Source organism: Emydura macquarii, unplaced genomic scaffold (genome assembly GCF_026122565.2).
Source record: "Emydura macquarii macquarii isolate MOO-44397 ecotype Brisbane River unplaced genomic scaffold, CSIRO-AGI_Emac_v2 contig_1477, whole genome shotgun sequence".
NCBI lineage: Eukaryota > Metazoa > Chordata > Testudines > Chelidae > Emydura > Emydura macquarii.
In genome coordinates this window covers 19,711,714-19,736,495 of record NW_027131614.1, presented here as the reverse complement: position 1 = coordinate 19,736,495, position 24,782 = coordinate 19,711,714, and the positions used below count along the sequence as shown (strand labels likewise).

Here is a 24,782-nt window from a genome sequence, read left to right as displayed (position 1 = left end):
CAGAGGAGTCGACTGAAATTAGTCAGGTTGCACAGGGTTTCAGTTATGGCACGTTATGGTCCAAGAAGTTTAACCCTTCAAAATTGTTTACTTCCATATGTGACTAAGTAGTGTTTGCATGGTCATTGTTAGTGCTGTTAGCATCTCTAAATATAGCCCTTAGATGTGCTTATAAGAATACAAGTTTAAAAACAATTCTACTTGACAACTCACTGATCAGAAGCCTATGTTTACCACCGCCAAATTGACATGGTTCAGTGTAGGGTTTGACAATTAACCTTGAAAATTCCTGACGAACATTGCACACTTCTTGGACTTCATAAGACTATGGTACTGCTATGGTATCTAACAGAGGGCTCTGTTCTGTTTGGACAGAGTCAGCCTGCCTTTGGGAGCATAGACCAAAGAGGGAGCTGTGATGTGCTCTGAAAGTGTGTAGCATCCTAATCTGCTGACCAATGGGAAGGAAGTGATTCCCATGTCTAGAGCTGCTGCTGATCATTACGCAGTAGTTGCACACTGCCAGCACAAGGGCCAAAATTGTGGCTTCTCCTTGCTGAGGCATGCGGTGGATGGAAGATGTTCTTGCCCCCTTTCTCACTTTTTTTGCCACAATCTACAATGAAGAAGTAGATGGTCTAAAGAGGGCAGCAACTTGTCTAGGTGATTTTTTCATAGACACACCCATGTCTCTCAAGGAATAGTTGTTTTCTCTCCTAGAATGCTTCTTTGATGAAGCTTTTACCTTAGCTTGATTTTTTTTTATCTTGCTGACCAGCAGGAGCTGCAGTACCACAGAAAAGAAAGGACCTTTTCTAGTTCACATATGCTGGTTAAGATTTCACCCAGGCAATTCCAGCAGATAATAAATAACCACATCACCCTGAGAATATCTCTGGCAGGGAAATATTGCGCAAGCACAAACCATTCCACATAGTTTACAACATCTATGGGCACAACACCTTCACAAATGCTTAACATTAAGAGCTAAACCCTACCCAGTGTGAAGTGGTGCCCACAAAGAGAAGAAGGCATATTGACAAGAATAGGCACTAACAACGATATAGAACAGCGGTTCCCAACCTTTTTGGCTCGAGGGCCACAAATATAATTTTTAAAACCCTCAAGAGCCACCAGTCTCTGCCAGAAGCCCACCTGCCCCCTCCCCCCACACACTGCAGCCAGAGGGAAAGAGTTCAGCAAGGAGGATCTCCTGTCCCCCAGCTACAACAGGGAAACAGTGCTCCACTCCTTCTAGCTCCAGCAGGGACCCAGCGCCTAGGGACCCATGCGGAGAGCTTTGCCATGCTTCCTGCTACGGCCAAGGGAAGAGGGGTGCTGATCTCCCATCCCCTTGGCTGCAGCAAGGAACCTGCACCAGCAATGTGCTCTGCCTGGATACTTGGGCAGTGGCTCCCTTCTGCAGCCAGTGGGAGGGGAGCCGTGGGCCACTCTGAAAGACCCTACGGGCCACGGGATGGGACCCACTGATATAGAACCTCTTCCTCACCCGCACAGAAGTGTCAGAGCAGGCTCTCTCAGTAGCATTCAAGAGTGTTGGGAGAGAGCTAACCCTAAGGGATTTAGTTCAAGGGGAGGGAATATCTCTCACTCCCAGCTACATAGTGGATATGTCTTCAGCAAGAGGTGTATGCTGCTTCTGTTCAGTGCATCAGCAAGATACATTCCAAAATCCTTCTCAACATGAAGGGTATTGCCCAGACTGGGAGGATTCTTGTAACAGAGGATGCAGCAGACAGAGAATCTGTTCCCCGGACTCTGCAAATCACAGCAGGATTTGGCTCTAAAAATTTAGTGTTTGAGGAGTTAGCTTTTAATATGGTGCAAAGTATGGATAGAAATTCATGGTCTATTACATCAGGACGCTCTGGATAGAAGTTAGGCACAGAAGTGAAGTCTCAGATCAGTAGTTTTATTTGCAGATAATTATGAGATTTATGGTAAAAATTTCAAAAGCCCCATTTTCAAAAAATGAATTAGGCCCTTAGGACCTACGGGTATGCCTACCCTACAGTCAGAGGAATGACTGAAGCACAGGTAGGCATACTTGAGCTAACTTTGAGCTAGCTAGCTTGAATAACAATAGCTGTGAAGCCATAACAGCACAGACTAGCCGCTTGAGAACACCCCCAGGTGCTCTGGTGGGATTGAACAGTCCATGGTGCTGGCACTGAAATGTAGGCACCTCGGGGACTTTAATGGTGGAAACTTAGGTGTGTAGGGGCTTGAGATACCGACATGGTTAGATGGCATCTGAGCAGGGTTTTTGCAGCACCTAAATGTTTGACTTAGGCAGGTAAACACCGAAGCCCTCCTTGTGAATCCTATTCCTGAGTGCCTAAGTTTCTTTTGGAAATGGGAGTGAGGCTCTTAAGTCAGTTAGCTGCTTTATAAAAATGTTACCCTTACTCAAGATCTTCCCTCTACAAGAGGTTTTGCATTTTTTTAACATTACAGCTTAAACCCTGCAATGACCGGGGGCCATTTTGTACCCAAAGCAGCCCTTATGCCCCTGTAATGGCCATAGAAGGGTCTCCCAATGCCCAACACCAGCACAGGGAGCATGGCTGGGGGAAAACAGGTATGGCTGACACACCACGACCCCTTTTTGAAGTCCAGATGTTGAATCATTAGGTATGTGGCACAACCTAGAGCAACCATCAAACGGCTCTGATTTATTCCTGGAGACCAGAATGTCACACATCCCTTTTCTCTTCTCTGGCTGTCGCCAAGGATCAGGGCCTATGTTTTCCATGAAATATAGTTATTATTGTTCAACATTAATATAGCTAGGTGTGCATGGTGCGTTAAGTAGTTTTGTTCTAGAGGAACATCAGATATGATTTCAATGAGTACAAATAATAAAGAAATAAATAAGTGTTTGCTACCACTGATGGAGACAGCAGTTTGCTTTTTCGTGTATAAGGCATCAATACCATGTGCTCGGTAGCCTACCGCGTTTGGGGATTATCTTTTTTTTCCCAGCTCAATTTGAAGGCATTGCTTATTAAGTCATTTATTATATAAATTGGTTACTTCAAGCCACACACAAGATGGTGGTTCTAAGTCTAAAACACAGGATAGGGTGTCAGTCTGTAAATAAATTATCCTCAGCTGTCACTCAAACTGACTGCATGCCTTGATTCCCCAGGGGTTACAAAAATCACAGTGTAACTGCCAGTCAAGCTTACTAACACCCAACAACAGGGGAACTGTCAAGCCTGAAATATTCTCCTTTTGCTGCAGTTTATGCATTGTGCAGAAAAAATCAGGTCCCCAATATTTGTATGACTGTCTTGCATTTCTTATGGCAGTTTTAGCACTTACATTATATACTGCTAATTTGAGGTCCTTATTATTCTGAAATAAAAATTCAGTTCAGGAGGACACCTACTGTTCATTTATTTTTGTGGGGTAAGACAAATCTGTGGTAGTAGACGTATAAAAATATTGAGAAAGTAGCAATGTAGTGGTCATGATGGTTTCTATTCTAATGCAATATATATGTATTGTAAATGTGTAACAATGTTTGTCCCACAATAGGATCCAATAATTTTGACTGGCATGGGAAACGTGTCCAAGCCAATAGTCCCAACTCAGGAAATGCTACTTTTAAACTGCTGTTTAACAATGTTAAACAAGATTCGGGGTTTGGCACACAGAGACCTCAACCATTAGACACACCATTAAAATCCCTTTGACCTTTTATTAACCATACAGAAAAGAAGGGAAAAGAGATAAAGCATTTGAAGTGTAAAGTATTGAGTAAGGCATTCATTTTAACAACATATCATTTTCCCTTTCCCTTTAGCTAGAAAGTATTTTTAGAAGGGGAAAAAAAACCCTGGTTTGAGAGTCTTTTAGATGGTATCAAATATGGTAATAACTGTCCTTTTTGGGGAAAAGAGAAGTTAGTTGTGATGGGCTGGAGCTGTTGCTGTTGCTGTTGTTGTTAAAGTCTAATCCCCTTTCCTAGGAGACAAAACAAGACAAATACACACAAAAGGGGAGAGAAAAGAACAGCAAATACAGAAAATGCAGATTCTGGCTCTGTTGTTGACATTCATAGAATCATAGAAGATTAGGGTTGGAAGGGACATTAGGAGGTCATCTAGTCCAACCCTCTGCTCAACTAAATCCGACCCCAACTAAATCAATCATTTGCAGTCTCACTGCTGAAAAAGCACAGGCATGGCACACAGTCTTATCAGGCACTCCTAGACATGGTAAATTAGTAACAGCATCAGGCTGTTTAGGGCATTGCTTTTAGCCTCTTCCTGGTCACAGGCTTACAGGAGTGTTACAGAATACAGTCTTGGCCAGCTAAACCAGCTTCTTCTTAGAAGGAAAAAGGAGCAGGATAGGAAAGAGAAGAGACGGGGAAATCTGATATCCCAGGCCACTGGTGTTTGGGATTCAGCCAGAGCTGGTAGAGGTGGCAGTGTTATGTGGGTCCCTTTCTCAGGCCAGGTTTGGTCAAGACATCTCTGAGGAGCAGGATGACAAAGGTCCGGGTTTTTCAGGCGGTAGTGAGGGTGGCAGCCGTGATGGTGAAGCTCACTGCAGTAGCCAAATTTTCTCCCAAAGTCTCTCTTTAAGGGCCCCAAAAGGGAGTGATGGATGGAACAGCCCATCCCCTCCTTATTTTGTCCACCAGTTAGGCTTCATATCCAACACACCAATTTTGGTTCATTGATTTTTGATCTCACAAAGTTTTTGTTTACCAGGCATGATCGTAACACAGTCCTTTAATAATATTTCCTGGCTAAGCCAGGGTGATCTCTTGCCATACTTCCTATCTTTCCTAAACAGTGGGAAAGTTTGCTCTTGTGCCCTTAATAATGTCTTTTTGAAAAACTGTTTTCCCCCTTAGAGTTGATTCCCATTGCATCTTACCTACCAACTCCCTGAGTTTGCTAAAGTCTGCTTTGTTGAAATCCATTAAAATTACTTTTTGGAGCTCATTCTTCCATGATTTCCCCATCTCTTTATAAATTGCTGCTGTTATTACCATGGGGTTAGTTGTTTACTATATTTAATCTGTAGTTGATTTGTTTACTAGTGGGGTTTGCATTTTTTTTTTATGACCTTTGTCAGACAGTACCAGTGATGAGCCTTGTTAAGACTTGGGCCCACTGAAAGGGCTTTGAAAGAAACAGGCTGGCTTACCTGCTGTCACACCATAAAAATCATACATCATGCATCCAACCTCAAATTCACTTTCCTCATTTTGTCAACACAAATTTTATTTCACAGTCACACTGCTTTTCTACTGGCTCCCATTTCTTCCATCGATTGCTAACGAAGAAGAACAAGAGACTTTCACAGTAGCAAGATCACTGTTAGGGCCAGAGCAGAAGCCCACTGTTTGCACTGCTGCAGAAAGAGTGCCCACAATGACTGTTCTCTGCTCCAGGACTATCATGACCACCTGCACGGTGGCCAAAAGTGGTTCTGCTGTACAGTAGCATGATGGTCCTGTGTCTTCTGTCATATAATTAGAGCACCCCATCATTCAAAACCCAATTATATTGAAGGAGAGCAGTTCCAAATGCTGGGAAACTGCTGCTGCCTGTTCTCTCTAGCAGAAAGAGCCAACAGATGTTGCCACTACTTGGGCACCCACCATCCTCTTGGAACTTCAGCTTTGTCCTCCACTCTGACTGGAGCATGCGGTGGAGAATCTTTGGGGCACAGCACTCAAGAGTGAGCTGGGGCTTTGCTAGAAGCAGTTTCAGTATGCATACATCTTTCTTGGCTCCCTCTGTTCTAGCCTGATTTGGTGTAAGTCTGGTCACATAATGTGTTCATGACTGTGCGTCTCTATCTGCTTCCCTCCACAAACTAAACTTGTCAAAGATGGCTGCCCTGGTTCTTGCATGTGAAATTCTGAATGTCCAAATCTGACATTCAGACAAGAGTTTTGCAAGGCACTATGGGCAAAAGTATGGGGCCTGTATGACATTGAGTACTTCAAGCTGATCAAAAGTAATAATCAGATAAACATGTCACAAAACATTTTAACAATTATCTCCCAGTCCCCAGCTGATCACAAGCTAAGAGTTAATGGAACAACAGAAGCCATGTGGAAGACTAGAGTGGCAGTATAAGGTCATTCGCTCTAATATCCTCTAGCTTGGAAGTGTACTCTGTTGCCCATGTAAGAGCATAAAGGTTAAGAGTGCAGCTAATATCATAGTTTCTCTCTTAATATTTAGTCATTGGCCTCTCCTTATCTCCTGTTTCCAACCTGATCTGACCCTTCCCTGGCTTCCAAAACTCTCTTGCACAATCTCACTTTTGGGTCAAAGAGCTCCATTTATCTATTGTCATTTATGTTCCAATTTTTGCCAACTGAGGGGTATGTTCATATTGCAGAGAATCAATCCACTTGTTAATATATTTTAATTGAATGTATCCATTTTTTTATTCTATATTTTCTGTCATCCCAAGAGGAAGGACTCTTTCTTTTATATATACTTACATTATTTTATTTATCTTATATGTATAATTCACATATGTTTATATTCAGTCTATAGCTATTAGTTATATATGTATTACACACATTCACATAAGCATCTATTTATATAAGTTTAATATTCTATATTCTATACAAAGAAATGAATACATCATAAGCAAATATATGACAAAAGGTAATCCACACAGTATAATTATCAAAGGATTCCAGTAAAATTATTGTCTATGGGGAGGAGGGAAAGAGTTCAAGTCATCTGTGATGTCATAAAATCTAATGATATATACTCTATTTCAGTAAATAAGGACAGGTAGAGTATAGAAAAAATTCAGAATTAAATAGGCAACATTGAGTTTAAAGTAATTAGAAATTAGGTTTAGTCCTAGCATCTATCTCAAGGCCTCCATGATACACTAAATGTTATGCAGATCAGATGGATGGTGTTTGGTTTCATCAGCACACACTCTGTGAGATAATCCCAACCAAGTCCACAGTCTGAGATTTTTTGGTTTTGTTTTTTCACTGGTAGAAAAGTAAGTCAATTTTTATTACCTCATTATGCAATACAGTATAATGTAATAGCATGAAAAGGTATCTGAAGCTCTTTAAAGAAATACAGCAGCAACAGAAGTGAGAACTATGATGCTGCAGAAACTTAGAAACAAATAGGATCAGATACTAGACTAGACAAAAACACCACTATAAATCACTCTAGTTTTTCCTCTGTTAAGCAGAATTATACCAAAGCTATATTGACTTCCTGTTCAAAATGTTAATTGTCTTTGATCCCTAAACATCATATAAGTTTTAGCATGCATTCAAAGCTAAAAAGTTTCCTTGGTGATGTTTAAATGAAAAAAAGCACTTCATATGATGTATTTCTTAAATTGTATCAAATATGGAATCAAAGTCAAACTGACTTTACAATGCAAGTTGAAAAATATTAGAAAAATAATATCACCCCACGAGCCTATGCACCTCTTCAGTCCGATTTAAGATCTCCGGTTAGGCCTTAAGTGAGATTTAGGTAGAACATTGGCCTTTTGCTGGCCCTCTCCATAGGGTGAATTTCACCCTCAGTGACCCAGTCGGTCCTGTCAGTCCAGTGCTATTGATTTCTTATGTGGCTTAGTAGGGAGTGTTGGGAGTCCCTTATATTCCACTCTACCTCTTGTTTTCCAACCCTATCTGCACTAGATAATAATCTAGTAGTATGGCCATCAGAAAACACTAGAGTGTATTCAATGAAGTTGAAATTATGAGTCAGCACAAAAAACCTCAGTAGACACCTCCAATGTAACAGTGGTTATATCCATTCTGTTGATGCATAATATCTTCTCAGAAAACAAAATATATGAAGCGTGAATCAGCTGGATGCGCATCCTAATGGTTCCATTGCATTTTAATGAGTGAAAGATATTTCAAAGGGTTTCACTTCTGGCAGACCTGTAGAAACCTAGTTAACATAGAACAACTGTCTTTCACCAACTCATTTCAACTTTATGAAATTTACTTTCTAAAATTTGTTGATTTTAAACTTGTCTTGTTCATATTCTTTACAACTCTATTTGCAAAGCCAGGGAGCCTTGAGTGCTACTTAGAATAATGCTTTTAGACCCCAATCCTGCAAACATTGACATACATGGGGCAGTGAGTGATCGCTCAGAGCCAAGGACCCTGATAGAAGTGTAATTGTGTAACATGAGCCTCTGCCTAACAGAACAACTGATTCCAACTGGCTCCTGACAGAGCCTGGTAAAGGTATGGTTCCCCACAATATATTCCTAACCTTAAACCTGTAAGTAATCCCATTGAAGTCAATAGAACTTCTTGTGTGCTTTAATTTTAACACGCGCATAAGTGTTTGTAGGAACTGGAGTGTGGTGGTAACACTGGCTGGCAACTTCCCTAGAAGATGAATGGGGAGGAACAGGCAGTCAACACCTCCCAAAAAACCCCAAAGATTGAGTGACCCAGAAGGCAGAGGAAGAGAACTATTGTCATCCTAGATCACTTCTGTTCCTAGGTTCAATTAAAGTGGTATGAAGCTTCACTATAACATTTTCTAAGGTGGAGTAGAAACATTCAGAATAGTATTTTCATTTATCGGTCCTAGACATAATAGAATAGTCATATTTTCCATCACCAAAACCTTCAAGATGCTAGTTGGAAGAGATTTTCAAAAACTGCATACCTTCCTCCTCTTAAAGTACAGAGTTTGCATTATAATGTTAGATATATGGACAGGATAGATGCTCTATTTATCAAAAGGCATTACTTGGAAATGCCACTAGATGTTTACACTAATTAAGATTGTATAACATTTGGTTCTATTGATAATACCTAAAATCATCACATCTTGGAGAGCAGGAGGAGGAACTATTGAGAACAGATATCCTTGAATCCAATGAAACAGTAAAATCCTTGTATCCAATGAAACAGTAAAATGTCTCTGAAATGATATGATTGTTTTCAAATATGTTGAGGGCATTTATAAATTATCCAGATGAAGTCTTTAAAACTTGTGCCTTACTGAAGGTGCTTGAAATTTGACTAGATTGAACAGGATTTCAGAAAAATGGCTGGAAGCTGAAGCTTAGGTACAATTTTTTATACCTCAAAATGTAATTTTTTTCAGAAAGATCAGCCCCTGTTTTAATATAACTGCATTTAGCTTTAGTTACTCTGTTTCTGTTGTGTGTAGTTTATGTACGTGTAACTTTCCTGAAGACTATTAGTGTGTGGGTTTGTTCCACATTTCCAGCACCTGCACTGATCCAACTGGCAGTCTGCAGGGTCTGTCAGGTCAGCCGTCTGCCAACTAAAAAGACTGAATCTAGGCCTTGAAGTAGATGACTGCAACAAGTCTGCTGAGGGAGCCATTATGGACTAATAATGCTAATTTCTTCCATAATTATGTAGTTACACGGTGGGAGGTTGATTATCCGAGCTGTCACTCAATATTTAACTCAATGTGGGGGGGTTTCTTATTATAGTGACATGAATTCAAGACAGAGAGACCGTCTGGATAGATATGCCCAGATGTTCAGTTAGTATAAATTGGTTACACCAAGCGAATAAAGCTACAGTGATTTACACCAGCTGGCCCATATTCATCTCTGGGAATTTCCTTTGTTTTGTTTGTTCCCTTTATCTCTTTTTGAAATTTGATATTTAGCATATAACTGTTGGCCTCTACCCACCTCTAACCTTGGGCCCAAGGTTTTGGGTATGCAGTTTCTAGGGCACTGAAAACTTTGGGCTTAGCACAAGCTAATCAGGTATTTCATCTGACTGCCCATTTTGCACGTTATTGCAGAATGTGTGCACAAAACAGTGAATGTCTCAACATTTGCATTTGCAATGTTACAGACGCAAGTTTAGAGGCTGATTTTTGAAAGTTCCCTCCCAAATGTTCCAACTGTTCCTCATTGAAATCTATTTACAGCAGGCATTTTTTCGGAGCAGTTTAATACAATATCTCAGAGGGCCTGTCACTGTCATAGAAAGATTTTTAGGCATTCCAAATACAATGATTCAGATCAGTCAAGGTGGCTGGAAAAGTGATGTTGTTCAGAGGGACTTGCTTATGTCAGCTATCTTCTTCAGCTTTCTAAACCCATTAAGGACTTGTATGTTCATCCACTGTGTTCACTGGAAAATCCTGATTGATTCTGGGACTGTTCTCTTCTGGAGGCACTGCTTCTGGGAGCTGTGAAATGAGGAAATAAAAAGAGTAGAGACAAAGGGTGCACAGACAAATCGTCAGAGCACATGATTATGCCTTTCAAGTGTCTGATTATCAATGACAGTAGAAGAACAACAAAAATGGTCAGGGTGAATTATGATAAAAGATTAAGCTAAAAATGAAGTTTGGCTACGCAATGACTAACGGGAATGATAACTGTCTACAAATACTTGGTGAATGTTTACACCTAGAAGAAAGAAGAAAAGTTTAGTATACTAAGTCAGTATGATTAGGAGTGATGCAATGAAATTTTAAAAGGGAAATTTAAGCTATCAAGGAAGTCTTTCAGGCAGATATATTAACCCATCAAACAATTTCCTAAAGCAAGAGTCAGAGGGCCCACCACCTGACACACAACTAGACAGGACAAAATACTAGAAAGGGAGATGTACTTGACAGCCAAGTGGGACTTTCCCCATCTTTAGATTCCATGTTAATCACAGAGCTGGAGTATTTCTGTGATTTGCACTCAGCTCTCCACACTTCAAGTCAGACAGAGTGGAGCACTGATGTGAGACCGTGCTTCTACAACATGGAACAGAGAACAGAATTATGAGAGCTGAAAAACCTGAGTAAAAAGAAAAGTAAAGGATAAAGGGGTCAGATGGAAAAAGGAGCATTGACTATATGAGAAAGGAAGGGTTAATGGAGACAGTGACCTAAGAGGGAAGCACCAAGGAGAGAGTAACTGGATAAGGTATGGACAAAGCAAAAGTGACCATGGAAGAGGGGAAGGGTGATGATTGAATGACATAGACTGAGATTGGAAAGAAAGTGAAGAAGAAGATGAAAGAAGATAGACAACAGAGGGAGGAGAGAAATAAGAGGAATGGGGAGAGGACAGACCCTTAGTATGGAAGACCGACAGTGGTATGTCTACACTGTAGTTGGAAGTGTGATTGCAGTACATATAGGTATAGCGAAGCTAGCTTTAATCTAGCTAGCACAAGTTTCTTCATGAAAGAATAAGAATAGAATGATATTATGCAAACACCTTAGGAACCCTTGGGGCATTACCAGCATGCATGAAAGTGACAAGAGAGTACTATTATTCAGTTGTAACTTGGGTGAAGATTTGGAGGTCAATATTCTGCCTTAGTCTTTCAAATAGCAATAAGGCTAGTTAGACAAGGTGAACTCTTAATAAAATGTATGTCCATGTAATACTGAAAGCACAAAGACAGGTAAAGGTTGTATAAGAATGTATTAGGGAACACTAACTTTTCTATAGAATTTGTAAACCTAGCTATGGAAATCTAGGATCTCTGGAAATATGTGCAGCAGTCTAGTGGACAGAAAACTGGATTGGGAGTCAGGAAACCTGGTTCTACTCCTGACCATGCCATTGGCCTGCTAGATGACCTTAGGTAGGTAACTTCACTTCTCTGTGCCTCAGTTTTCCATCTGTAAAAAGGGGATTGATACTTACCTCCTTCATAAAATGTTTTGAGATCTACTCATTATCTGTCAAATTCTATATGTTCTATAGTGGTAAAACTAAAAAAGCATTATCTACACTAGGGCTGCCACCAGTTATAATTCCCAGGTGTTGTCATCAAGTCTGAAGATTCAAACTATGCTGCATTTTGCCCTTGTTCACACTGGCAGCTAGTCTGTGTTCAGCACAGATTCTCCTCCACATCAAGTCTTTGCCTTGGAAGCCCTACGCAACTATAATTTATAAGTAGGTGAGATATGTTATCTGACTTAGTCATTTCTCACATCTCCACCGAACCTCCCACATGCCCTCTATGTGTGGAACGCCTTCCCTGACCTAGTTCTCCAAGACTCACTTCTACCACCCACACAATGTGAGTCAGACAAGGCATTTTTCTTTTAAAAGACATTTGATTTTTTGTACTAATTCAATCATTCTACACGTATGCCTTTGCTGAGTAAATATGTCACCTTACTGTGGTGACCACTGTATCTCCCTTCTCCATTCCTTCTCCCATTCTACTGTTGCCCCTTCATTGCATTGTGTGTAACATTAAATTGCAAGCTTTTCAAGACTGGGGCCTTGCACAGAACATATGTACTGAGAGAAGCCTCGCACAGTTCCGGACATTGCAAAATAAGAATTCTTTATGGCCCAGTATCACTTCTACCAAAACCTCTGTTATTTAACTTCAATGGCAGCATTATCAGGCCCTTACATCAGGCAAGCTCAGGATTCTGCTTTGCATCTGTAACTATTGATGGCATCTGTAACTCCGTTAGGAAGCAGATACACTGGAATTTTAGGAATGGAAAAGTCTGAGTTCCATGTATGTGCATGGGCCTATCCTCTCACACCACCACAGCAGGAACGGCAGATAGAAGCTAAAGGGCTACTCCCACTGGATTTCCACCCTGGGATAAAAAGTAATACAACCAACCTTGCAGATGACAGGAAGAAAATGAGTATTTCCCTGGTCTTTCTCCAGGGCTCTTTCAATCTCTTCTGTCCTCTACTTTCCCCATTTTTGTTCTCATGCCCCTACTCCCTTCTTCCCACTCCTAAACTCTCTCCTGATCTCCCCGTAGAGTTAAAAGCAGCTTTAGAAAAGAAAACTTGCAAGGGGCTATTGCTCTTAGTAATAGATTTGGGCAAATTTTGGGGGGACAAAAAGTTCATTTTCTAAAAAAATGCAGTTTGTGTCAGTTGAAACTATTCACAAATAGTCAAATTCAGCAAATAGTTTTGCTGAAAAAAATGAAAACGTAATCAAAGTGTTTTGTTTCAACATTTTTAAAAAGAAACATTTCAGCTTTTCATTTCAGAGTGTTTTGTTTTGAAATGTATTTTAAGAGACAAAAGAAGGGTAAAAAACCTGAAAATGAAATGAAACTAAATGGAAAAAATAAAAAAAGTGCTTGGGGTGAACAAAATATTTAATCTGACCCAAAATATCTTTTGTTTCAGTGAAAAAAAGGGTCAGAAGCAAAATGTTTTAGGTGTTCTGCTTTAGTATCTAGATACCATCAGATTAAAGTGGCACCTGAGGACTGATGAAAAACAAAACAATACAAAACTGTTTTTGTGATATTCTATGGACTGTTTCAATTTCACAAAATGTCTTGGAATCACGAATGTACCAGGGATATTTCAGAGGGTGGTAAACTGATCTAACTGAAGTTTTGAGAACTGAAGACATCCTCACATACTCAGATGTCTTTATTTGTTTCCACAAAACATGGAAGGAACATCTGGTAGGAATGGGAAGGATTCTAAAGCTTATTAAGGAGTCAGGGTTTAAAATTTGCAGAAAACAAGCGTCACTTTGCAGAGAGTTGCATCACATTCCTACAACATAGAGTCTATGAGAATGGTTTGGAACCCCAATCTCAGAAACTGAATGTTATAAAGGATTGAAAAGTTCCTACCAACCTGGAGGAGGTACAACAATTGGTAGGCCTCGGAGATTCTACAGGAGATAAAAAATAAATAATTCAGAACAAACAGCACCAGCTAACTGAGAGCAACTTTGGATGGACGGAGAAACACCATCCTGTCCACTTGTGTTAATGTGTTATGCACCAAAGTATCAGATTTAAGTTGAACAAGTTGATGAACTTGGTGGGTGCAGACCGGTGGCTTTCTGAGGATGCAAATTAAATGAGAGGGAAACCAAGTATTCAGTTACAGAATTGGAGCATCTGGCTATTGTGAAGATTCTCAAGTCCTATCACCCCTATTTATTAAGTACAAAATTCACATTTTACACAGCAGAATGTAGAATGTAGAATGTGGAGATGGTTTTGCAAACTGTCCAAATATACATTCATAGTTCACCATAAGCCTGAAAACCAAAATGTGGTTGCAGATGCTCTCAGTCAGGTGAGAATAGACTCATCCTGGTCTTGTGAGGACATCTGGCAAAAACAATCTAAAGACCCTGAGTTACATTCAGTGTAGCTGCAATCAGCTGAGAGAGACCCAGATTAAGAAGTTTCAACTGAGTTCCAAACAATTATCCATTAATTCAGATACCAATTTACTGGTGTAAGAAGTTAATGGGATTGTCTTGTCAGCAAACAACAGAAAACAGTACTGGAGTGTCTTCATGATGAACCAGCAGGACACCTGAGATATAATGCAACACTGCACTGGATTTTCTTTGGCTGTGTCTAGCTACAGATGTCAGGGAATGGGTACTTTCTTGTCTTAGCTGTCAAGAAAGGAAAGCACCAACAACGAAAGACAGAACTTTGTTAGGAGAAATGCCCCAATTTAGTAAGCTCTGGGAGTTCATACAGATTGTCTTAAAAGGCCCACTACCAGGAACACCAGATGGAAATCAGTATTTGTGGTAGCATATGACACCTTCTCAAAGTATGGTGGTGGTACAGCAACAGAAGGATAAAAGGAATGAGTCAGGAATGGATGAAACATGTAGTGTTGCAATTCAGTCTCCTAAACTGCACCTCCAGTGATCAGGAGAAAGAATTTGAATCCTGGTTGTTACACAAGGTTTGCTGATAACTCCAGGTGACCAAGATGGGGACCTGTGTCATGCACTTTGTGAGTTATGAGGGAGTGGAAAGAGTGAACCGCATTACTGGTTGCATACTTAGAGTCTTTGTCAGTGAAGACCAACATATATAACTATGGTGCTGAGAAAAATCAAAGGTTTTTGGTTTGGGGTTTTTTTTTTGTATTTTTTCAATTCACCATAGCATCATGGGTCAGTGTTTGAATTTCACAGGATATGCCCAGCCACCAAGTTCCTTCCCCACCCACTATGATTTTTCTAGCAGGAGGGAGGCAGAAGTGGGGATCCGCCTCCCTCCTGAGGTCCTGGATGCTTGTGAAGGGTTACGAGGCTGATCCCATCCCACAATGGGGCAGAGACGTGCCAGTTGGGTCCTATTCCAGGAAGTAGTGGCAGGGATCAGGCCAAGGGTAGAGAAAGTGCACACATCTCACCACATGGCACTAGTTGTCCAGGCAGGCTTGGATTAGTGCCTGACTTACTCCACACTCAGTTCTGGCCTAGGCCACTGCCACTACTTCACATGGAGAGTGGAGCAGAACTGACAACATGCAGCAATTAGGAGCCGCACCCACCCATCCTGCCCTGCCCCTCAGCAGCCCCCTGGTATAGCCAAGGGAGACACTGCATCATGGGCTGGCAAGGAGCTGAAACCAGGATCCTCTGCTTGAATCACAACCAGGTGTGTGACGGCACACTGCCCCAGTGGGGAGATGGGTGTGGGAGGCTGGATCTTGGTTTCACCCCAATCCCCTGCTGGGGAAAGGCCCCTCACACATCTGCTCATGCTACAAGAGGCAGATCCTGTCTCAGCTTCTTGCCAGTCCATGCTGCGGTGTCTCCTCTGGACATGCCAGGAGCTGCTGGGGCTCCTAATTTCTATGTTGTCAGCTCTTACCCACTCTTCCTGCCAGCTGGCCAGACAGGAAGCTAACCCCCCATGAGTGTGCCAACAGTATAACATCTAGTGACCGACATTCACCCCTGCTCGCCCCTTCCCCCTCCCGCTCGGCAATTACAGTAAACCCGAGGCCTGACCTTATCGGGACCTTTACTGACACACCTAAGATAGCATGTCTGAAATGGCAAACAATGGGATGTTGCTAAAAGCCAAGGGCAGCCATTGGCCATTCCGAATACTGCACATCTCTCATGAACTAGGGCAGCCATCAGCTGTTCCGACATCTTGAACAAAGCATTGCACACCTCTCATGAACAAAGCATAGCCCAAGTGTATAATACTGCTGCATTTCGGCAGTTCTGGCAGAAAAACTGTCGGCCCGCCAGACTGATCACCTGGAGCTGCTACCTCTTCCCGCCCCCGAGTCCTCTGCTGGGCGAGAGTGTAACCCTGTTCCTCGTGGTGGTAAGATTTTAAATAGTACTCTTGTTATAGTTTTCAGGTATTAGTAATATTAAGTTGATTATAACTTTGAAATTCATATAATCGTTATTTAGTGTACTGTGTGTCTGTTGTTCTTCTTCTAATCGGCTAAAATCCCCCTGTTAAGGAAAGTAGATAGTTCTGTTATATATATTGTTCTTTTTACCCTCGTAAAACCCCACATCCCCTTGGCCCCAAATAAACTTGTAAATAGTTAAGAAACTGTTTTCTCAGTGTGGTGCTTGGTAATCAGGGGATCCCTTTACCTGTCGGTAACATGGCGTCACGAACAGGATCCCCGGTTACCAATCCGCAATGCCCCTATCAGAATCCGGGTGCCACTAACAGGGATCTCCAATTCAAACACCTTCAGCACCACCTCCTAGTAAATAGATGGTCCCCGTCAGCCCTTAAATGGGTCTGTTCCATAGGAGAAGGGATGCATTGTAAATCCTATACTGTTCCCTTGACACCCGACTCTGTGGGATGTTTAACTGTATGTCACCCTCAATTCAGAGCTACCCCTAGTGACACCAGTCTCCAACCCAGGTGTACCTCCACGGGAGACCGATACGGATCCCACAGAACTATGGTCTCATTGTACCCGGGTCCTCAAGACTGCAGGGGGCCGCCCGCCCAAATTGACCCTGGCCCCCTGCATCTTCCCCGGTGGGCCCGGCCACAACCTCTTAGTCCAACTTATTGAGGCCCTAGAGGAAATCAAAAAAACAAAAAAGCTCAGACCCGAGGCTTATAAACCTGAAAAGGTGGCCACCTGTCTTCACAACATACTCGGCAAAACCCTGGACAAGTTAACCGTAGTCCAGGGGGCGTTGGTCACCTGTACTCAGTCCCAACTGTCCACTGCCTCCACTACCCCGCCCGATTCTACTACCGGCCTCCCCCTCCCGACCAAACCTAAAAGCCTCTACCCCCCTTACCGGAATCATTGAACCCAAAGCCCTCGGCCCCTGTTGAGGCCCTTCCCGTAACCATCACCTGCCTTAAGGTGGATGACCAGGGCCAACGATCCCAGGACTCTGAGTCTAGGACTCGCACTAAACCCGAGATGAAGGAATTCATGCGGGATACCAGCCGAGGACCAAATTAATCCAAATTAATCCAATACTGTGATTGTTTCCAGTGGTGTGCATCCTCATTTCTGCCTCCCCACTGCTGTGGGGGATGGGTGGGGAGGAATCAGTGTATTGAACTAATTTCACAATTTACATACAGTCCATGACATTGTGATTTACACAAGGCCTTATGTATAATACCAGACAGCATTCAACTATCTATTATTCTCCTTACGAGATTACTTTTGTATTCTGCAAACCCATGCTTCCTTATACCTGGATGTTCAGGCAGCAAGCAAAGCCCCCAGCACCTGCGCAGGCAAGTCACATAATGGAGTCTTTTATCAGTGACCTGAAGACAGCATTCCTGAAAGTGAAAGTGAGCATTCCAGACATAAGATGCCATGGAAAATGAGAATTACACGCCCATTCAGGAAGAAGAGCAGCTGTGGATACACAGCTGGAAAAAATCCCAAATTTACGCCTTTTTGGAGGGGACCTTACACAGTAACTAAACTAAACATCTTATCCTTGCACACACATTCATTGAAAGCAAGGGGAGGCAGAAAGGGGCGGCAGACATTGAGGATGATCAATACATGTTCCAGAGAGATGCAGAAGAGGAACTGGAGGAACCCTAGTAGCTTCCTGTGGCTTGTAATAGGAGACTAGTTTTGGAGGAAGAATTGCCAGGGTGTCCTCAGGACCTCAGTGTACTCTAATCTTCAGTAGTCTGTCTACAATGGATAGGCCTGACCTAGAGGACATGAACCCTGCACTTGCCAATAATTGAAATTAGCTATGAGTGATATCCTTATCACTGAATATAGGACTCAAATGGGCAGACCAACACAGACCTTGTGTGGGTGCAAACTGCCTGAATTCCTAGGAGTTACAGGTTTGCGTTTTTATTGAAGTAGGGGCGGCAGGAGGGGAGTTGTAGCGATCAGTGCAGGCAGCAGCTGCCCCAGTAGAGTGCGGTGTATCTTTTTCTGACTTAAGTTGTGGTCTTCTATGATGTAGGATTTGACCTTAGGGGCAAAGTGGAGTGGTTATCAGGAAGTTCAGTCTTGCCTCTGTGTGCTGGAGTTGGTACTTGCAGTGTTCTAATAAATCACTGAAATTCTATAAGAAAATATTATAGTACCTACGACCTCCAGTGTCGTCAATGAGAATTACTAGTACCCAGCACTTCCCAAGATCAAACCCTTGTCCATTGTATTTTCAATTGCTTTGAAATGCAACCAAAAGTTGTCACAATATTCATGATGAAGTTGATTGAGAAAAAAATCTAGCCCTAATTGTTTATGAACTATAGTTTCCATAAACTGGGGGCTCAATCCTGCAGCCTTATAGGATTGGGTCTTAGCTCTGTTCTGGTAGCTAGCAAGATCGCTTATTTATTCTGCAATACAAATAAGTACCCAGTGGGCTGCTGGTGTTAGTGAAATAACTTAAGCTCATAGAGTCATAGAACCACAGGGTTTGAATGGACCACAAAGGTCAACTCAGCGGCTGCTGATTTTTACATTTTTCATTAGCATTTTAGAATGTCCAATCTTCCCCTCTTTCCACTCCACTATTGTTTTGGTGTCTATTTTTTCAATCTGTGGGTTAGCAATGTCTCTCATTTGTTCTTTTGAAATCTTGATTCAGTGCCTTCTAATCATGCCCCCAATACTTAGCAAATGCATCAATGTGTTCCAATGAATGAATGACCTATTCATTTCTAAAAATAATTTGAATTTGTCACAGGGTGCTTCTTCAGCTACCCAGTGAGCAGCACTGCCTAACCTGTTTTCATGGATTCCTAGTCACAAACACACAGTCTGTTACTTTTCCACCATGTATACCTTTAATCCCTGTTTCAACCCAGGACAGGATGTAGCACAGGTATACAGCCAGAGGAGCCTTTCACACAGCTTCTCTCCTCTATTCAGCTCACCCTCTGAACTTCCCCTTTTACTTCCTGTTCCTCCCAATGATATAGCCTCTTATTTTTAAGCCAGTTATCTCATTAGCCCAGCAATTACCACCCAGGTGTCAGTATCCCCCCACAGCAACTGGTTACTTAATTTCACTCAAGCTTGTAGTCTTCACAGTGTCGCAGCCACTTCAGTGACCAGGGTGCTACAAATAGGGCACAGAATTACTTCTTCATTAGCAGCCATTTGTATTAAATATAATACCCTCTTTCTCATATTACTATTCTCAGTCTTAATTCTGTTAGCAATTGCTTAGTGATCTTGGCCATATATAATACAGAAAAATAAAGGCAATCCTCACCATGAAACGTTCACAGCCGCATCTTAAATCTGTATCCCTAGCCAGCACCTTTCATGGGACAAGAATGAGCTGTTGTAAATACTTTAATATTTAGTTCTTTTGTAATGAACATACTCTTACTCCACTTTTCCATCATCTACTCAGTATCTCTATGGCTGTTTCTCTATTAGCAAGGTGTTAAATAACAAAGAACTAACAAGCTCTAGGATTTGTGGTTTAATATCAGAGAAAGTGATCTTGAATTTAGAATTTTTCAAATAAAATACTATGTGAGAATTAATTAATGATCTTGCCTGTGCTCAAGTAAAACTGAAGGTATCAGTGCATGATATTTGGGGATTGTGTGGTCCTCGTTAAAGGATTTGCAGAGAAAGTATTAAGAAATATTTCCCATATTTTATCATGTCCTATGCCAAAATATCATTTTGGAACTCTTCTTCAGCACTATTTATTAAAATTGGAGGAAATACTCAGGTTATGGCTACACTAGAGAGCTTATAGTGGCGCAGCTACATTGGTGCAGCTCTAAGATGATGGAAAAGAGCTCTCCCGTCAGCTTAAGCACTTCGGCACCCACTAGTGGCAGTAACTATGTTGGCAAGAGAAGGTCTCCAGCCGACATAGCGCTGTCCACATGGCGCTTAAATCGGCATAAGTTACGTTGCTTGGGGGCAGGTTAAAATAATTGACATTGAAAGAGTTAGCACTGTGACAATTTTTACATGATCATTAGGCTTCCAAGTTAACATCCCTTTTAGATCAATGAGAGCACTAAGAAAGGCATGAAGTTTCAGTCTATCCGCCAACTCAGTGAGCCAACGTTGCTTCAGATATCCATAAGAATTAGCAACTTTTTAAAAATAAAAGCTTAAATTCCAGAGAAACTGATGAGATCACCAGAGAAGTGGCAGCACATTACACCCCTTAGTATTAAATGTTTTAAGAACTGGGTGTTGTGGAGCTGTTCCTTTAATTCAACTGGGAGAACAGTCAACTTAGAATGCTTTTGTCTCATCTTTACCTTCTCTCTCAAAGTAATTTGATAGGATACCACATCTTTCTAATAACAGAAGTGTGAGGTGGCCTTTGCTTATGTTGTGCATTCATAGTAGCTCAAAACACAATTAACACCTTGCCAGTGACAGAGAATGTTGCTCGCAAAAGCCAACTAAATGTTCTCTTCTGAAAATGAATCCTCTTAAATCAAAGAGCAAACTCTAAGGGTGTTCAGAATTCACTTGTACTTGTTCTTTGTGAATCCCATCAATTGCAATAACTGGGTTTTGCATTACACCACCACGTCCAAGCAACAACTGGAAATGTATATAGAGAATTATTTTAAATTAAGTAAAACAAAGGATTACATTTTGCCCTTCTTCCTCAAGATGAGGAATGCATCATTCTGTGAGTAACCACTAATGAAATCAATGGACTATCCATGGAGTAATATGCTATTCAGCCTAAAATTAGAGTTGATTGCGAAATGTTTTTCATCCCATTCATAATTTAAATGAAAAAAATCCAGTTTTGTCAGAACTGTTCTTCAAAATATTTTCAGCAAGATTGTGAACATTTTGAACAAAAACAAACTTTTTCATGAAAATTTCTGTCTCATCAAAAGTCATTTTTCATTGAAGAAAGTTTTGGTGAAAAATACTTAACCAGCTCTACCAAAAGTGATTATGATTGGGTGAAATTCTGACATTTGAACATTTTCTTTCATCCTGAATTGGGACCCAGAAATGAAATTTCAAAATTTCCCATGAAATAAAAGTTTTAGTTCAGAAATATGAAAACAGTCATCAAAACTTTGATAAAGCTGAAGCACTAAATTTCATTTAGATAAATCTGAAAACGTGTTTCATTTTGCAAGTTTAAAGCACTTTGTTTTGACTTTTCTCATTTCAATGTTAGTATTATTGTACAATTAAAGTCTACTCAAAACATTTCAATAATTTTGCATTTGAAATTTCTGTGAAATTGATGCTTTCCTTAGAAATGTTTTGAATTCAACAAATAAACATTTTCTAATAGAAAACTGTTCCATCAGAAAAGTGTTTGACCATGCATAATAAAGTAGATTGTTAAACAAAAAAATTGTACATACTAACTGCATCAACCATAGCACATAACATGACAATGCTATTGTCATGGGATTCTCCACTCACCACTGGGGTGCCTCCTCCTGGTTGATCTGGAATTCATTCCTTCCAGGTCCGAGGCCCCCCTTCCATCACTTGTTCACACACCACATAGTCTTTCTCTCCATGGTTTGGTTGCTCCCTCTTCATGACTTGGCCATCCACTATGTGTTTTCCCTTACCAGGGGTATCAAATTCCCACAGGATGAATGGTCCCAGGCAGCCTCCAAATCCACTGCCCTGAACCTGCCACTTCCCAAGTAGCTGATAGGGGAGCTCACCCTTTACTCCAGGTATCAGGTCAGGACCCTTTAATCAGTGGCCAAGGTCTGCATCATCTTAACCTTTGCTGCCATTTCCCTGAGCCTCTTCCTATGCCCTCTCCATCTAGGTTTCCTTCTTTCCCACTTCAATGTCCAGAGTGGCTGCAGGCTCCGTTTTCTGCTGTCAGCTTCCTGGCTTTATACTATTCCCACCTGTTCTTTCTCAGGGGGGCTCCATCATCATTCAGAGGTTATTTAGGCCACCTAATTCCCTTCCGTGGTGGCATAGCCCATTAACTGGCCTCTTCTCAGCTTCATTAACCCTTTCTAGGCTAGTGTGGGGTGAACACCCCATCACAGATATACTAGGAAGATCTAAATATATTCTCAAATTCTAATCAATTGAATTATTTATTTATTATATAGTACCATGAGTGTATATGGTGGGTTAAAATTAAATTAGAAAGAAGTGTTCATTTTATTTTGAGCTGTTAAGTTGATTTCTTAGAATCAGTGAAAACTCTTATTCCTTAAAATAATAATAGTAACTGTACATTGTTAACTCACACTGTTGACTAAGAGATTTATTGCAAATCACTGATTTTGTGAATTAGCAAGTAAGCTACCAGACATCATAGAAAGGCAAAGATGATGTGTCACAGGATATTTTTTGTTTAGGTTGTTAATTCTAGTTTAATTGTACTCATAATATTTGATAGTACACAAACAACTATAAAGCAGTCTACTTTGTAAAAACAATTGAATATCAGTAATATGAGCTCTGTCCCTATATGATTGTTGAGCAATGAGGAGACAGTACACATTCCTTGTGTTACTTATGAAGGAAGTGGTTTAGCACAATGTGACTTATGGAGGTTCTGCTGTATTTTCATTGGCTCCAACCAAGTTCTAAAGCACTAATTAACCCTTTACTGCATCTCCTATTTTTTCTAGGTCTTACAGCTGCAGCATCTCTTGTGTCCCTGGCTTGGGCTTTGGCTTCCTACCAGAAAGCCCTCCGTGACTCCCGTGATGACAAGAAACCCATCAGTTATATGGCTGTTATAATCCAGTTTTGCTGGCATTTCTTCACAATTGCAGCCAGGGTCATTACTTTTGCTCTCTTTGCCTCAGTTTTCCAGCTGTACTTTGGGATCTTCATAGTCCTCCACTGGTGTATCATGACCTTCTGGATCGTCCATTGTGAAACAGAGTTCTGCATCACTAAATGGGAAGAGATAGTGTTTGATATGGTTGTTGGGATTATCTATATATTTAGCTGGTTCAATGTCAAGGAAGGAAGGACACGTTGCAGGCTTTTCATTTACTATTTTGTGATTCTTTTGGAAAACACTGCCTTGAGTGCTCTCTGGTATCTGTACAAGGCCCCACTGATCTCTGATGCTTTCGCCATACCAGCATTGTGTGTGGTATTCAGCAGTTTTTTAACAGGCATTGTTTTTATGCTGATGTACTATGCCTTCTTTCATCCCAATGGACCAAGATTCGGGCAGTCACCAAGCTGTGCTTGTGAGGACCCTGTAGCTGCCTTCACTATGCCCCCAGAAGTGGCAACGAACACTCTAAGGTCTATCTCTAACAATCGGAGTGTCACAAGTGATCGGGATCAGAAATTGGCAGAGAGGGATGGGTGCGTGCCTGTCTTCCAGGTAAGGCCCACTGCACCTTCAACACCATCATCTCGGCCACCAAGGATTGAAGAGTCAGTCATTAAAATTGATCTGTTCAGGAACAGGTACCCAGCCTGGGAGAGACATGTCTTGGACAGAAGCCTGAGGAAGGCTATCTTAGCTTTTGAATGTTCCCCTGCTCCTCCACGGCTACAGTATAAAGATGATGCCCTTATTCAGGAGCGCTTGGAGTATGAAACCACTTTATAAAAAATAATAAAGACTTGAAGAAGCTACCAAGTTGCAGTCCAGATTAAGGGTTGACAGTAGGGCTGTGGCAATAACTAAACTGCATACTACAAGAGAGCAAGAAGCTGTAGTTTTCATAGTCTGGCTATCATCATGATTATCATTTGATCCTCTGTCTGCAGTCTGTCTGCAATACACTTATAAAGCAGCATCACCTGAGAGTCTCAAAAAATCTATTACTTCATCTGGGAAAAAGACCCAGCTCATGACTCCTTGCTGCTATAAATCTCTACTACACAATACTTATGATCAACAGGAAGATTCTGACAAGAGCTTTCAACTTTAACCAGTAGTGCATTTTATTTTAGAAATGAATGATTGATATTAGCTTATTTAATGACCAAAACACTAGCTTAGCTGTACCAGGCAATGTTGCTGTTATAGAAACTCTGGTTTCTGCAAAAAATGATAGGAGTATAATCCTCAAGTCTCCAGCAGATAAACCATTCAGTTTAAAATAGATTTGCCAAATAGTTCTCGGTGTCATGTTTGCAAGCCTATCAAAAGAGAGTAAACTAGATTCTGATTAATCAGGTAATAAGCATTAGTACCAACAGAACTACTAGTTTTCTATAGAAATCAAGATTCATTTTAATTAAAATTTCAGTTCAACAAGTTACTTTTGATAGAAATCCTATGCAGTTCACTTCTGGCTTTCAGCAGGAAGAAGGAGTTCTAGCACTTAGTGATGTAAATTAAATGATAATCATGATTCTGTATTCAATTTGCAAAAATAATAACAAGGAAAAGAAAGAACAAGGAAAGGTGTAGGTTTCATATGCTGAACTTTTGAGGACCATGTTCAGATTCTGAGAGGAAAGCAGCAGGATATGAACACATTGTAACTTACATCTGTTACAGGACTCAGAATGCATGGCTCTGTGTGTGAATGTATGCAGATATGATAAAAGACGCAACATGCCATACTGTTCTAGTGCCAAATACTGTATAACTACAAGATTGCTATTGTTGC

General features: G+C 41.1%; 1 protein-coding gene across 1 annotated transcript in view; it reads left to right on the top strand.

The window, feature by feature from the left end:
• XKR4 (XK related 4) overlaps positions 1 to 23,953 on the top strand; it is a 275,125-nt gene extending 251,172 nt beyond the window's left edge. Inside the window, exon 3 of the mRNA XM_067553866.1 lies at positions 22,824 to 23,953. Within this exon, the coding sequence (XP_067409967.1) occupies positions 22,824 to 23,770 (947 nt within the window). The 3' untranslated portion in view covers positions 23,771 to 23,953. The remainder of the gene's footprint in view (positions 1 to 22,823) is intronic.
• Positions 23,954 to 24,782: the final 829 nt, after the last annotated feature.